This window comes from Equus asinus, chromosome 1 (genome assembly GCF_041296235.1).
Source record: "Equus asinus isolate D_3611 breed Donkey chromosome 1, EquAss-T2T_v2, whole genome shotgun sequence".
NCBI lineage: Eukaryota > Metazoa > Chordata > Mammalia > Perissodactyla > Equidae > Equus > Equus asinus.
In genome coordinates, this window is record NC_091790.1 from 104,571,875 (window position 1) to 104,584,205 (window position 12,331).

Below are 12,331 nucleotides of genomic sequence, written 5' to 3' on the forward strand. Positions count from 1 at the left end.
CAAATCATGGTATAAAATAATAACATAAAATAATAGATTATCTAAAATTCTTTGTAGTTATCTTTAGAACTACATTTTTGATGTGTGTCTTCACCTTCCTAATTACTCATCTTAATATTAGATAAATATTAATATCCATTTGTATCCCCAAAACTTTAATAGAGCAATGGGAGGCATTAGGGAGAATGCTAGTTAAAGATGGAAGTTGGACAAGGATTAAAAATTGGCGACAAGGGGCTGGCCCAGTAGTGTAGTGGCTGGGTTCACGTGCTCCGCTTTGGTGGCCCAAGGTTTGCAGGCCCAGATCCCAGGTGTGGACATACACTTCACTCATCAAGCTATGCTGTAGCAGCTATCCCACATACAAAATAGGAAGACTGGCACAGATGTTAGCTCAGGGCCACTCCTCCTCAAGCAAAAAGAGGAAGACTGGCTACAGATATTAGCTCATGGTCAATCTTCCTCATACACACACACACAGAAAAAAAACTGTCCACAAGTAACTAAGGATTGTCAGGCTGACAAGGGCCTTCTAAGTAGGAATTGATTAGGCTTCTCAAAAAAGGGAGGTTCAAATGCACACTCACAGTTCCATGATTTCTTGAAGTCTCTATTAGCCTCTTTTTTTCTTTCCCTACTCCATTCTCTCAACTTTCTCGGTCATAGACTGCTGCCTCTCTACCTTTCCATCCTCTATTCATCCTCCAGCACAATTTCCACTTCCTTCCTGGGTACCAGATTGTCTTTCTTCAAAGATTTGGCACATTTATGTACCATTGTCAACGTAACTCTTCCAGAGCTGACTTAACAACGAGGCATAGTGCCAAAGGTCCATGATACTTTAGGGCTCCACAAAAATGTTTTAATTTTAATTTCTTTCAAAACCAGAAGAAAAAAATCAATGCAATAATAATAAATGCATAATAATGAATTACATTATATTTATTTTACACCAATGCAGTTGTAATTCTTAATACTTTTATGGAGGAAAGAACTCACAAAGGCAAAATTTTCGAGAGCCCACAGAAGTAATAATGGGCCCTGAATTCTTCTGAGTCAGCCCAGCCCTGCATCCCTCTCACTTCAAAACCGATCCATTCTAGCCTCATGCGTAAGACCCAGACCTGAGGTGACTGTATGAGTATTTATTTCAAAACCTGATTTAGGGATGATGGCTGCATAACTCACTAAACTTACTAAAAATTACTAAATTGTCGCTTGAAATAGGGTAAATTTTATATGTAAAATATACCTCAATAAAATTGTTTTTTTGTTTTTTTTTTTTAAAGATTTTATTATTTCCTTTTTCTCCCCAAAGCCCCCCGGTACATAGTTGTATATTCTTCGTTGTGGGTTCTTCTAGTTGTGGTATGTGGGACGCTGCCTCAGCGTGGTCTGATGAGCAGTGCCATGTCCGCGCCCAGGATTCGAACCAACGAAACACTGGGCCGCCTGCAGCGGAGCGCGTGAACTTAACCACTCGGCCACGGGGCCAGCCCCAATAAAATTGTTTTTAAAAAGCTAGAGGATTAAAAAAAGCAGAAACACAGGTGTATCTAAAGACACAAAAAGATGAATTACAGATTACTATACTTGTTTGCGATTCAAAAGTTTATTCATAAAAATGTGCTACAATTATGAGAGCTGAAATATTGTCTACCCCAAATATGAGCAGTACACAAACGTGGAGAAAGAACGGTGACATCAAAAATTCCAAAACATTCTGTATGTGAAAATAATTATGGAAGTTTGGTGCTAAAAAAACTAACTCATTGTAGTAGTAATTAGGGGAGCCTGGTTGCAATTAAGTACAGGAAGGATATTAAAGCTTCCAAAAAGATATTTCTGTAAGCCACAACAGAAGAATAAGAGCAACAGAATAATTGGAACCACATCCAAACCCACTTCCTTGTTATTTACCAATATCATCTAAAGAATACTATTTAGATGCTGACATTAGACAATCTTCAGTTGACAACTTTAAATCATATTAAGACTAAAAAAAAAAAAATCAAAGAATTTTATGACAGGGTTAAAAGTTTATAGCCTTGAAACTACAAAAAATTTGGTGCCCACTACAAACCACATCCTGGCAACTGTCATGTCTCTACAATGAAATGGTTTTGTTGTGGTTGAGGCAATCATCTCTGAGTTAATAATTAGCTACTATTCAAATCAAGTGTAATTTGTCTATTGTATACTAGATCACTTTTAGGAGAAGGAGTACAGAATTTCATTTTTAGCAACAGATATTGAATGTTATAATCATTCATTTGTCATCCTATGTAATGCAATCAAAATGAGTAGAAAAGTATGTTTTTTACCACTGCATGAAATCACAGTCATTTTCCAGGCAGCTGAAATTAAGTTCAAATGTTACCTGCTTAATGCAGGTGAACATTTATATAAAAAAAGAAAATGAATACATTAAAGAAAAGGTGAAGTTTCCTATTATATTACTTTGAAAAGTATCTAGAAATAGCACTTTCCATTTACATAAAGCAGATTTTAATCATTTTGTGATTTGGTTTTGGCATCTAGAATCTATAAATGTTACCTCAAATTGAAAGACTAAGTGGAGCTAGTCAAGATTTCTCCATTATGAAAAGTTACAATAATTATGATAACAAAATAATTATGTCAATAACTGACTTTTTAATCTCAGCACATTTCTATAACACTATGAAATATTTTTTCAATAACCTAATAACATTAACGCTAGTCATCAGTAGAGTACTTTCTAACTTACAAAGAATTTTTCACATTCTTTATTGCATTAGATTCTCAAAACAACTCAGTATGCTAGTATAGTGAACATTTGTTGATTGGCTCCTCAACATTCATTTCCCCTTCCTGGGCCAAGAAATAATCACACCATTCTTTGGGGAGATCACCTCTCCCCAGCCACAGCCGAATGGTTTGGGTGAAGTAAAGCCCAAGAAGGGCTTAAGCCAATCAGTATATTCTATCTTTCAGCCTTCATTAGTCCGTTCAGGAATGGTCACTTAACCCAATGAAATATATGGGCTTCTTTTCTGGAACTTCAAGGAAAGGAAACTTCCTTTTTCTTCCGTGGGAACTAGTGAAAGATTGTGAAACTTTCCTGAGTGGTATGGTAAAAGGATGTAAGATCTGTAACTAGAACTGCTACAACTTTAGCCACACATAACGAAGGATGGAGAGACAGGGAGAGACAAAGAGAAAAGCAAAGAGCACAGAACAGGAATGAAAACAGGGAAGAAGAAAGACAAGCGAGGAAAAGACAAACAGAGGAAAGAGATGCCCAAGGCTAGAGAAGCTCACATAAGAAGAATAGAGAGAGTCCAGAGACAAGGAACAGAGTAGAAGCAAAGAGTCCAAGAAAAACAGAGTTGGACTGCAGTGGGTCCAGAGAATGAAAATGTTCCTATCACACATTGCCCTGCACTTCAGGTAGGCGTCTGCATCCATCATGATATGTACCACTGTCCTTTGAAACTCTCTAATACTGTCCACAGCTTAGAGGATATTCTGAATGTGGCAAGTATCCAACGAGACATAGTCTTTGGTTGAAAAGACCATCACCTAACAGAATTTATAGACAGAGAAACAGAAGCCTTGAGAGGTTAAAATCCAGATTCCTAAGCATGACACATATGAGGCCCTTAACAATCTTGGCCCAACCACGTTCTATCACCCTGTTAGAGGCCCTATAAAGGAACTATATATCACCTCCAACTCTTCCATACGACCTGGCTGCCTCTACTACTGAGCCTGGAATAGCTGTGTGCCTCTCACTCCAGGCCTCGCTAGCACAGAGCCCGGGACACAGTGAGTGCTCAGTTGACTCCAGCTGAAGCAAAAAAATCCAGTCAGCCCATGACTCCAAATCCTATTTTTCTCAAAATTCTCATATTCAACAGAAATACTTGTCCTCCAGGTTAAATTCCATGATAGTTTTCACTCACTGGGTCTGAACACGATTAGATAATGACCCATAAGGGCCCACTTTGCAGCACTGTCTTATTGCGGCTCTTGGCACACTCGACCAGGGGTGGGAGGGGGCAGTCTCACTGCGTGCTTCCCTGTTACGGAGCGCTCCTGGGCTTCCTCTGCCTCTTACTCAAAGTGCCTTCTCCCCTGGAGCTTCACCCAGGAGAGCTGGAGCTTGCCTGTCCCTCAGTGCCAAAGCTTTTGCCTTCAGGAAGGAGGGAGAAGAGAACCAGTCAGAATGTCCGAAACCAGAGGTCTTGCTGAGACTCTACTGCTCAAGCAAGTTAACCTCTCTTAAACTCAGTTTCCTTAAAAGTAAAATGGTAATAAAAGTTCCTGCTTTATCTACCTACCTCAAGTGATTATTATGAAGATCACATAAAATAGTAGACATGAAAGTGCATAGCTCTAAAATAAGGAAAAATGGATTTTAATTGTTAAAAGGTAGTTAATGACAATAGCCAAAATATGGAAACAACCCAAGCATCCACCCATAGATGAATGGATTAAAAAGAAATGTGAGACACACACATAATGGAATATTATTCAGCCATAAAAAAGAAGAAATCTTGCCATTTGTGATAACATGGATGGACCCGGAGGACTTTATGCTAAATGAAATAAGTCAGACAGAGAAAGACAAATACTGTATGATCTCACTTACATGTGGAATCTAAAAAAAAAAATTAAAAAATACTGAACTCACAGAGTCAGAGAACAGATTGGTGGTTGCCAGAGGCAAGGGATGGGAACGTGAGCAAAATGGGTGGGGGGGGGGGGTCAAAAGGTAGAAACTTCCAGTTATAAAATAACTAAGTAATGGGGATGTGATGTACAGCATGGTGACTATAATTAATAATACTGTATTGCATGTTTGAAAGTTGCTAAGAGAGTAGATCTTAAAAGTTCTCATCACAAAAAAAAAGCAGTTTGTAACTAGGTACAGTGACAGAGAACCAGACTTATTGTAGCGATCATTTCACAATATATAGAAATACCAAATCCTTATGCTGTACATCTGAAACCAACATAATGTTATATGTCAATTATATATCAATTTTAAAAAAAGGTAGTTAATGAGCCTTAAACACACTATAATTTTAGCAACTTTTGACTGGATTAGCTACAGCACCATAGGCTAAATCACTAATACCATGTGTGCCAAAAGCAAATCATCTCATCATTAGTTGTTTATCAAGTACTTATCCTAAGTCAATGGTTTTCTACCTTTTCCTAATCTTCCCCAGCAAACCTAAGGGATATGAGGGGTCAGCCCCGTGGCCTAGTGGTTAAGTTTGGCACACTCAGCTTTGGCGGCCTGGGTTCATGGGTTCAGATCCTAAGCACAGACCTACACCAATCATTGGCCATGCTGTGGCAGCAACCCACATATAAAATAGAGGAAGACTGGCACAGAAGTTAGCTCGGGGCTAATATTACTCAGCAAAGAAAGAGCCCAAAAAACAAATGCAAAACATAAGGGCTATGAGACATAACCATTGAAACAGTGATTCTCCCATTAATCACAGAAGATTGGGAGAGCCTGCTATTTGACAAATACTGGGCTTGGGCTGGGCTTTGAGGATACCACTGTAAGCAAGAACAAACATTATTCCTGCGCTCATGGAACTTAGAGTCTCAAGGAGCAACATAAACAACAAATATAGACACACACCCAAAATGGCTGGAATGTACGTATGTGTGTATGAATTTGCCCTTACCGTATTCCTCACTTTGAAACAGCCCTACCAGTGATTCTACCCACTTCCACCCCTAACCCCAAGGAACCACACACCTCCACATTGTGAATCTCTGTGTTGGGTGCTAGAAGAGAATTAAATTCTATAATAAACTATAAAAGAATTTTTTCCAAAGCTAATTAATTAATCATTGATGTATTGTAAGTAAAGCAGTCTAGGTAGAGATCAGGAGACCTAAGTAGAGTCCCAAATCCAGGACCAGCTACATAATCTGTGAGTACTGGTGCACAATGAAAAATGTAGGGCCTCTTGTACCAAAATTATTAAGAATTTCAAAGCAGTAACAGCAGAACATTTAAACTAAGCTTAAGGCCCTCTGTGACTGCACAGGTCACACATCCATGAAAGTTCCATGGCCTCCATACTTATTGGATGTGCAAGTTTTAGTCAGTTACTTAACCTACCTCAAGTTCCTTACAGCTATAAAATCAGGGGAGAGTAGAAAAGACTTTCAGCTTCTTCCCACAATTAACATCTGTGTTTCTCTGTTAAGAAGCTACATCATTCATTTGGAGAGAATTTTTTTACCCTTTTCATAACCATCAAAATGCTGACTGTGACTCAAAGCTAGTGTTGAAAATCCATATGTAATATTTCATCTTCGACCATATTGATGTTTTTTACCCTTGTATACCTCCTTAATTTTGTCTAAGAGAAAAAATTCTCCAAAGTAGTGTTCCAAGTTTACTATTTTCCCATGTATGTCATTTAAATTTGAAATTCCCAACTGAGGTCTCTGTCTATAAAGCAATTTTTCCCACAGTAAAATGTCTCCTTGCACAAATTAGATATTTTCTTTTTTTCTATCCCTGAAAAATTATCTATTCAGAATCAACTTCCACATATGGTACGGCATCTGGGTCTGATCCAGTACGAAGGAAGCAAAATGTCAATTTGAGAGTAAGTTAACCCTTTTATTCCACCAGTTTAGTATTTAGCATAACATAGCTGATAACTATCTAAACCATGGGTTGTTAATCTGAAGTCTATGTTTCCATAGAATTCTGGGAACTAATTAATTTGAATGGAAAAAAGTTATATCTTTATTTTCATCAACCTCTAACTAAAATTTAGCATTTTCTTCAATTATGAACGCAGGCAACAAACCACAGGAGTATTAGCAGGATGTATGATTTGATCATCAATCAATATTACACATATTTTCATATCATTTTATAGTTATTGCAGATATCATTTATGCTCAATACTACCTCAAAATTGCAGTAGTTATTGGACCCACTGACAGATCTTGTGGCTTAATGTCTTAGTAAAAAATCATATATGTTATTATAACACAAAACGGGTTTTTACATTGAAATAGCTGTATTTCAATATAATTGGCTTCCTTTGTAATCTTAAGTATCTCATTTTATGCATTTAAAAACATAATTCTGAGGAAAGGTCCACAGACTTCACCAGACTACTCAAAGGGTCCATAGCACAAAAAAGGTGAAGAAACTGACTCTGGTAAAAAGAAGTTATGGAGCTCATGTGACAATAAAATAGAAACATCTGTATTCTTGTCTCACAAATAGTAATAGACCTATTCTAATAAAAACGGTCTTTAAAATTCTGGTTCAACAGCAATATCTATACTATGACAAAATCTTCATGGTCCATTTATTTTCATTTGACAACAATTTAGTATACCAAAACAGAACAGCTTTTGCTGTGGTTGATTGTAGTTTTGTCTGTTGTTTTGTTTTTTGTTTGTGCACATATGACCATAGGATTTGATATGAAAGAGCATACCCAGACACATGTTTATACACCACTATCTAAAATGTTATTTGGATTGGTACCTGAGATGACAGTAGGTTACAATCAACGAACAGTCCTTTTCCAGTTTTGTATCTTTGTATCAATCCAGCCATAATGGCTCCGTATGCATATAGGCCAGTGGCAAGATCAGTCATGGCCACTCCTGGACGAACTGGATCTCCATCCTGATTTGAGAGTAGGGTTGAGAAAAACAGAGAAAATTGAAAATTAAAACATCAAATGATTTCTCAAATATCCTAAGGTCAAATAGAAGAAAGAATTGTATATGATGTACACATACACACACACACACGCGCGAAAGAAATAGAACTAATTGCTATTGCAGATATCTCTTGGTGGTGATAATATATCTATATTAACTGTATATTTACCATATTTCTTACCCCACCCTCTACCAACAAACTAAAACAAACCAAATGAAATAAAAGATTTTTTAAAACATGTCTGAAATTCCTTCTTCATATATTTTGCCTTGTTTGTACTAAAAAAGTAAATAATTGAATTTGAATTTCAATGAGTTAATTTGGGGCCGGCCTGGTGGCACAGCGGTTAAGTACACATGTTCCACTTCGGGGGCCCCGAGTTTGCCAGTTCAGATCCCTGATGTGGACAGGCACCGCTTGGTAAGCCATGCTGTGGTAGGCGTCCCACGTATAAAGTAGAGGAAGATGGGCATAGATGTTAGCTTAGGGCCAGTCTTCCTCAGCACAAGGAGGAGGATTGGCAGCGGATGTTAGCTCAGAGCTAATCTTCCTCAAAAACAAAAAATAACAATAAAGATAAAATAAATGAGTTAATCTGTTGGAGAGGAAAGAGTTAAAGCAGTATTTTTTCCCTGTTGGTTAGGAGGCTCTCCCAGGAAAGAAGAAGGTAGAAGACCTGGGCTAATCTCCTTATAAGCACGCTGATAACTATTACTAATAACCATGGTATTTGCTTAAAAAAAAGAAAAAAGAGTACTTATACATAGAAGGCTTTTAGCAGGAAGTTTAGAATTACTATGGTAAACAAACTTAGAATCTACACATTTATGGGGCATGGGGCATGAGCTATGCCACTATCTGGATATAAAATGGAGATGTTTCACAGCCTGTAATATTCCCTGTTATATGAGGTAATCCATGTACTTAATTAGAGATCTTATCTACTGCTCTCGGATTGACCGTTTTGTCTACCATGGGAAGAAAGTCTCTGGGGGCCTCTCTCAACGTCCAGGACCTGGCTCTGCTTCTCCTGTGCTTTTTGATTGCTTGTATCCTTGAAATTACAGGTGAATCTTGATTCAGGTCAGTCTGATCTGACAATCCAATTATTAACCCATATGTAAAGATATTAGAACAGTGCCTGGCAAACAAGAAGTACCCAATAAAAACTAGCCATCACAATTATCGTCAACGTTAATAGCAGTCATTGTTGGGTCAGGCAGTTCCTATTTTTCACTTTCTGGAATTCTGCTAAGCCTCTCATTGCACAGAATACATAAAAAGACCTACATTTCACATTTTATTCCGTTGAGGGATTCACTCATTCACCTCCCTATTCATTCACTCCTGCTACACTTCAGTCGTCTTTGGAAGCTAATCTTTCCTTTTCTGCAGCCCATCCATAAACTATGTTAATCATCTTACAAGAAAGGTAAATAACATTAAAAAACAACTAAGTGAGGGGCCAGCCTGGTGGTGCAGTGGTTAACTGCGCATGTTCCGCTTCAGCAGCCCGGGGTTCGCTGGTTTGGATCCCAGTGCAGACATGGCACCACTTGGCAAGCCATGTTGTGGCAGGTGTCCCACATATAAAGTAGGGGAAGATGGGCACAGATGTTAGCTTACGGCCAGTCTTCCTCAGCAAAAAGAGGAGGATTGGCAGTAGATGTTAGCTCAGGGTTAATCTTCCTCGAAAAAAAAAACAAACCTAAGTGAGACTAAACAGTGACTAAACTTTTGTCCCTGCTTTTCAACACAATTTCAAGGAAGATATTGTCATGAAAATTGGAAACTTCTGGCAGACTTCTAACTATTATTATTGGCAAAACTTGCAGTGGCTTGAATCAGTAAATTTAAAATTAATTTTATCATTGAGATTTAAGATTATTTAATGAATTAAAAGTTGGAGACAAGTTCAAATTTAAGTTTATAGACATCTGCTTTCTCACTATAATAGGAATATAATCATATTTTATCTGCTATACTTCTCAGACCAATAGGAATAAATAAGATAGTAAATCCTTTATATTTCACTATAAATTTTCTGAAAAAGAGGGAACATGCCTCATTAATATTCTAAAAACATCAGCACATTATCAGGAGTAATAATCTGCGATGTATGAACATTGAATAAACATTGTCACCCATATATTGGAGACAACGTTGTCATTGTTAAAAATGACAATTTGTGCCAATTAATTTTAGCGAAACACTAATTGAAAGAGTCTTGCTAACACACTTTAGATTTAAGGATACAAATAGGCTGAAAATGAAAGTATGGGGAAAGATATATCATGCAAACAGCAGGCATAAGAATGCTGAAGTGGTTATATTAACATCAGACAAGATAGACCTGAAAACAAAAAAAGTTACTAGAGAAGAAGAGAAATTTTATAAGGAAAAAGAGGTCAATGCATAAGGAAGATATAACAATTATAAGCATATATGCACCCAATAATAGAGATGCCAAAATATGAAAAGCAAAAAGGGACAAATTTGAAGGGAGAAATAGACACTTCATGAATAATATTAGGAGATTTCAATCTTCAAATATGAATAGTGAATAGAACAACTAGATAGAAGATCAAAAAAATAAAATATTTAAACAACATCATAAACCAAGTATACCTAAGAGATATCTATTAAACACTACATCCAATAATAACAAAATGCACATTTGGAAGTGCACATGGAAAATTTGCTAGGACAAACCATATCCTTGGACATAAAATAAGCTAAAATAAACTTAAAAGGAATGATTTTGTGCAAAATATGTTCTCAGATCACAATAGAAAGAAATTAGAATCAATAAAAGAGGCATGTTTGGAAAACTCAAAAAGATACAGACAGTAAACAACATACTCCCAAAACGCCAATGAGTTACAGAGGAAATAACATAAGAAATTAGAAAATACTTCAAGATGAATGAAAATAAAACCACAATATACCAAAATTTATGGAATGCAGCTAAAGCAGTATTTGAGGAAAATTTAGAACTGTAAATACTTAACATTAAAAAAGAAGAAAGATCTCAAATCAATAACCACCTTAACACATTAGAAAAAGAAGAGCAAACTAAACTCAAAGCAAGCAAAAGGAAGGAAATAAAACAGATTAGAGCAGAAAACAGTGAAATAGAGAATAGAAATCCAATGGAGAAAATCAACAAGGTGAAAAGTTGGCTCTTTGAAAAGATCAACAAAACAAAACTTTAACTAAATTTTCCAAGAAATGAAAAAAAAGAGAGAGAGAAGATTCAAATTACTGAAATCAGGAATGAAAGAAGGAACATCATTAATGACCTTACAGAAATAAAAAGGATTATAAGGGAATACAATTGTATGCCAACAAATTAGACAACCTAGATGAAATGGATAAATTCCTAAAAATACACAAACTACTTAAATTGACTAAAGAATAAATAGAAAAACTGAATAGACATATGACAATTAGAGAAATTGAATTAGTAATCACAAAGCTTCAAACAGGAAAAAAAAAAACAGGCTTTTTTTTCGGCTTCACTGGTGAATTCTACCAAACATTTAAAGAAGAATCAATGTTAATTCTTCACAAATGTTTCCAAAAACTGAAAGAGAGAACACTTCTCAACTCATTCTACAAGGCCTGTAATATCCTGAGATCAAGCCAGACAAAGACATCAAGAGAAAATAAAACTACAGACCAACATCTCATGAATGTGAACACAAAAAGGTCCTCAACAAAATACTAGCAAACTGAGTCTAGTGATCTATGGAAAAGATTACATACCGTGATCAACTGGATTTTCCTGAGGAATGCAAGTTTGGTTTAACATTTGAAAATCAATCAACATAGCACACCATATCATTAGAATAAAGGACACATGCAACATGATCATCCAGATGCAGAAAAAGCATTCCATAAAACTCAACACACTAGGAACAAAGTGAACTTCTTCAATCTTATAAAGGGCATACATAAAAATAAAAAGCTAACATCATAGTTAAAGATGAAAGACTGAATGCTTTCCCCCTAATATCAGGAACAAGACACGAATGGCTGCCCTCATCACTTCAATTCAACATTATACTGGAAGGTTTAGTCAGTGTAATGAGGGAATAAAAAGAAAGAAAAGAAATCTGGACTGGAAAGAAAAAAGTAAAACTAACTCTATTTGCAGATGACATAATTTTGTATATAGGAAATCCTAAGGAATCCACTAAAAAACTCCTAGAACTAATAAATTAGTTCAGCAAGTTTGCAAGACACAAGGCAATATACAAAAAAAAATTGTATTTCTACACAGTAATGATCAACAAAACAAAAAGGAAATTAAGTAACCATTTATAACAGCATCAAAAAGAATGAAACACTTAGGAATAAATTTAACAAAAGAAGTACAAACTTATACTCTGGAAACTACAAAATATTGTTGAAAGACATTAAAGAAGACCTAAATCAATGGAAAGACATCCCATTGTCATGAATCAAAAGACTTAATATTATTAATATGGCAATACTCCCCAAACTGACCTATAGATTCAATGCAGTTTCACCTACCAAAATCCTAGGTACCTTTTTTTGAAGAAATAAAATCTGATTCTAAAATTCATATGGAAATTTCAGGGACAAATA

At 36.1% G+C, this 12,331-nt stretch overlaps 1 protein-coding gene across 15 annotated transcripts in view; it reads right to left on the reverse strand.

Annotated features, from left to right (window-relative positions):
* SUGCT (succinyl-CoA:glutarate-CoA transferase) overlaps positions 1 to 12,331 on the reverse strand; it is a 747,747-nt gene that overhangs the window by 626,224 nt on the left and 109,192 nt on the right. For all 15 annotated transcript variants that reach the window (XR_011501704.1, XR_011501660.1, XR_011501715.1 and 12 more), the window contains one exon: positions 7,535 to 7,678. Coding sequence is in view for 12 of the 15 variants with exons in the window: in XM_070504514.1 (XP_070360615.1) it covers positions 7,535 to 7,678 (144 nt within the window). In the remaining 3 variants the exon portion in view is untranslated. The remainder of the gene's footprint in view (positions 1 to 7,534; positions 7,679 to 12,331) is intronic.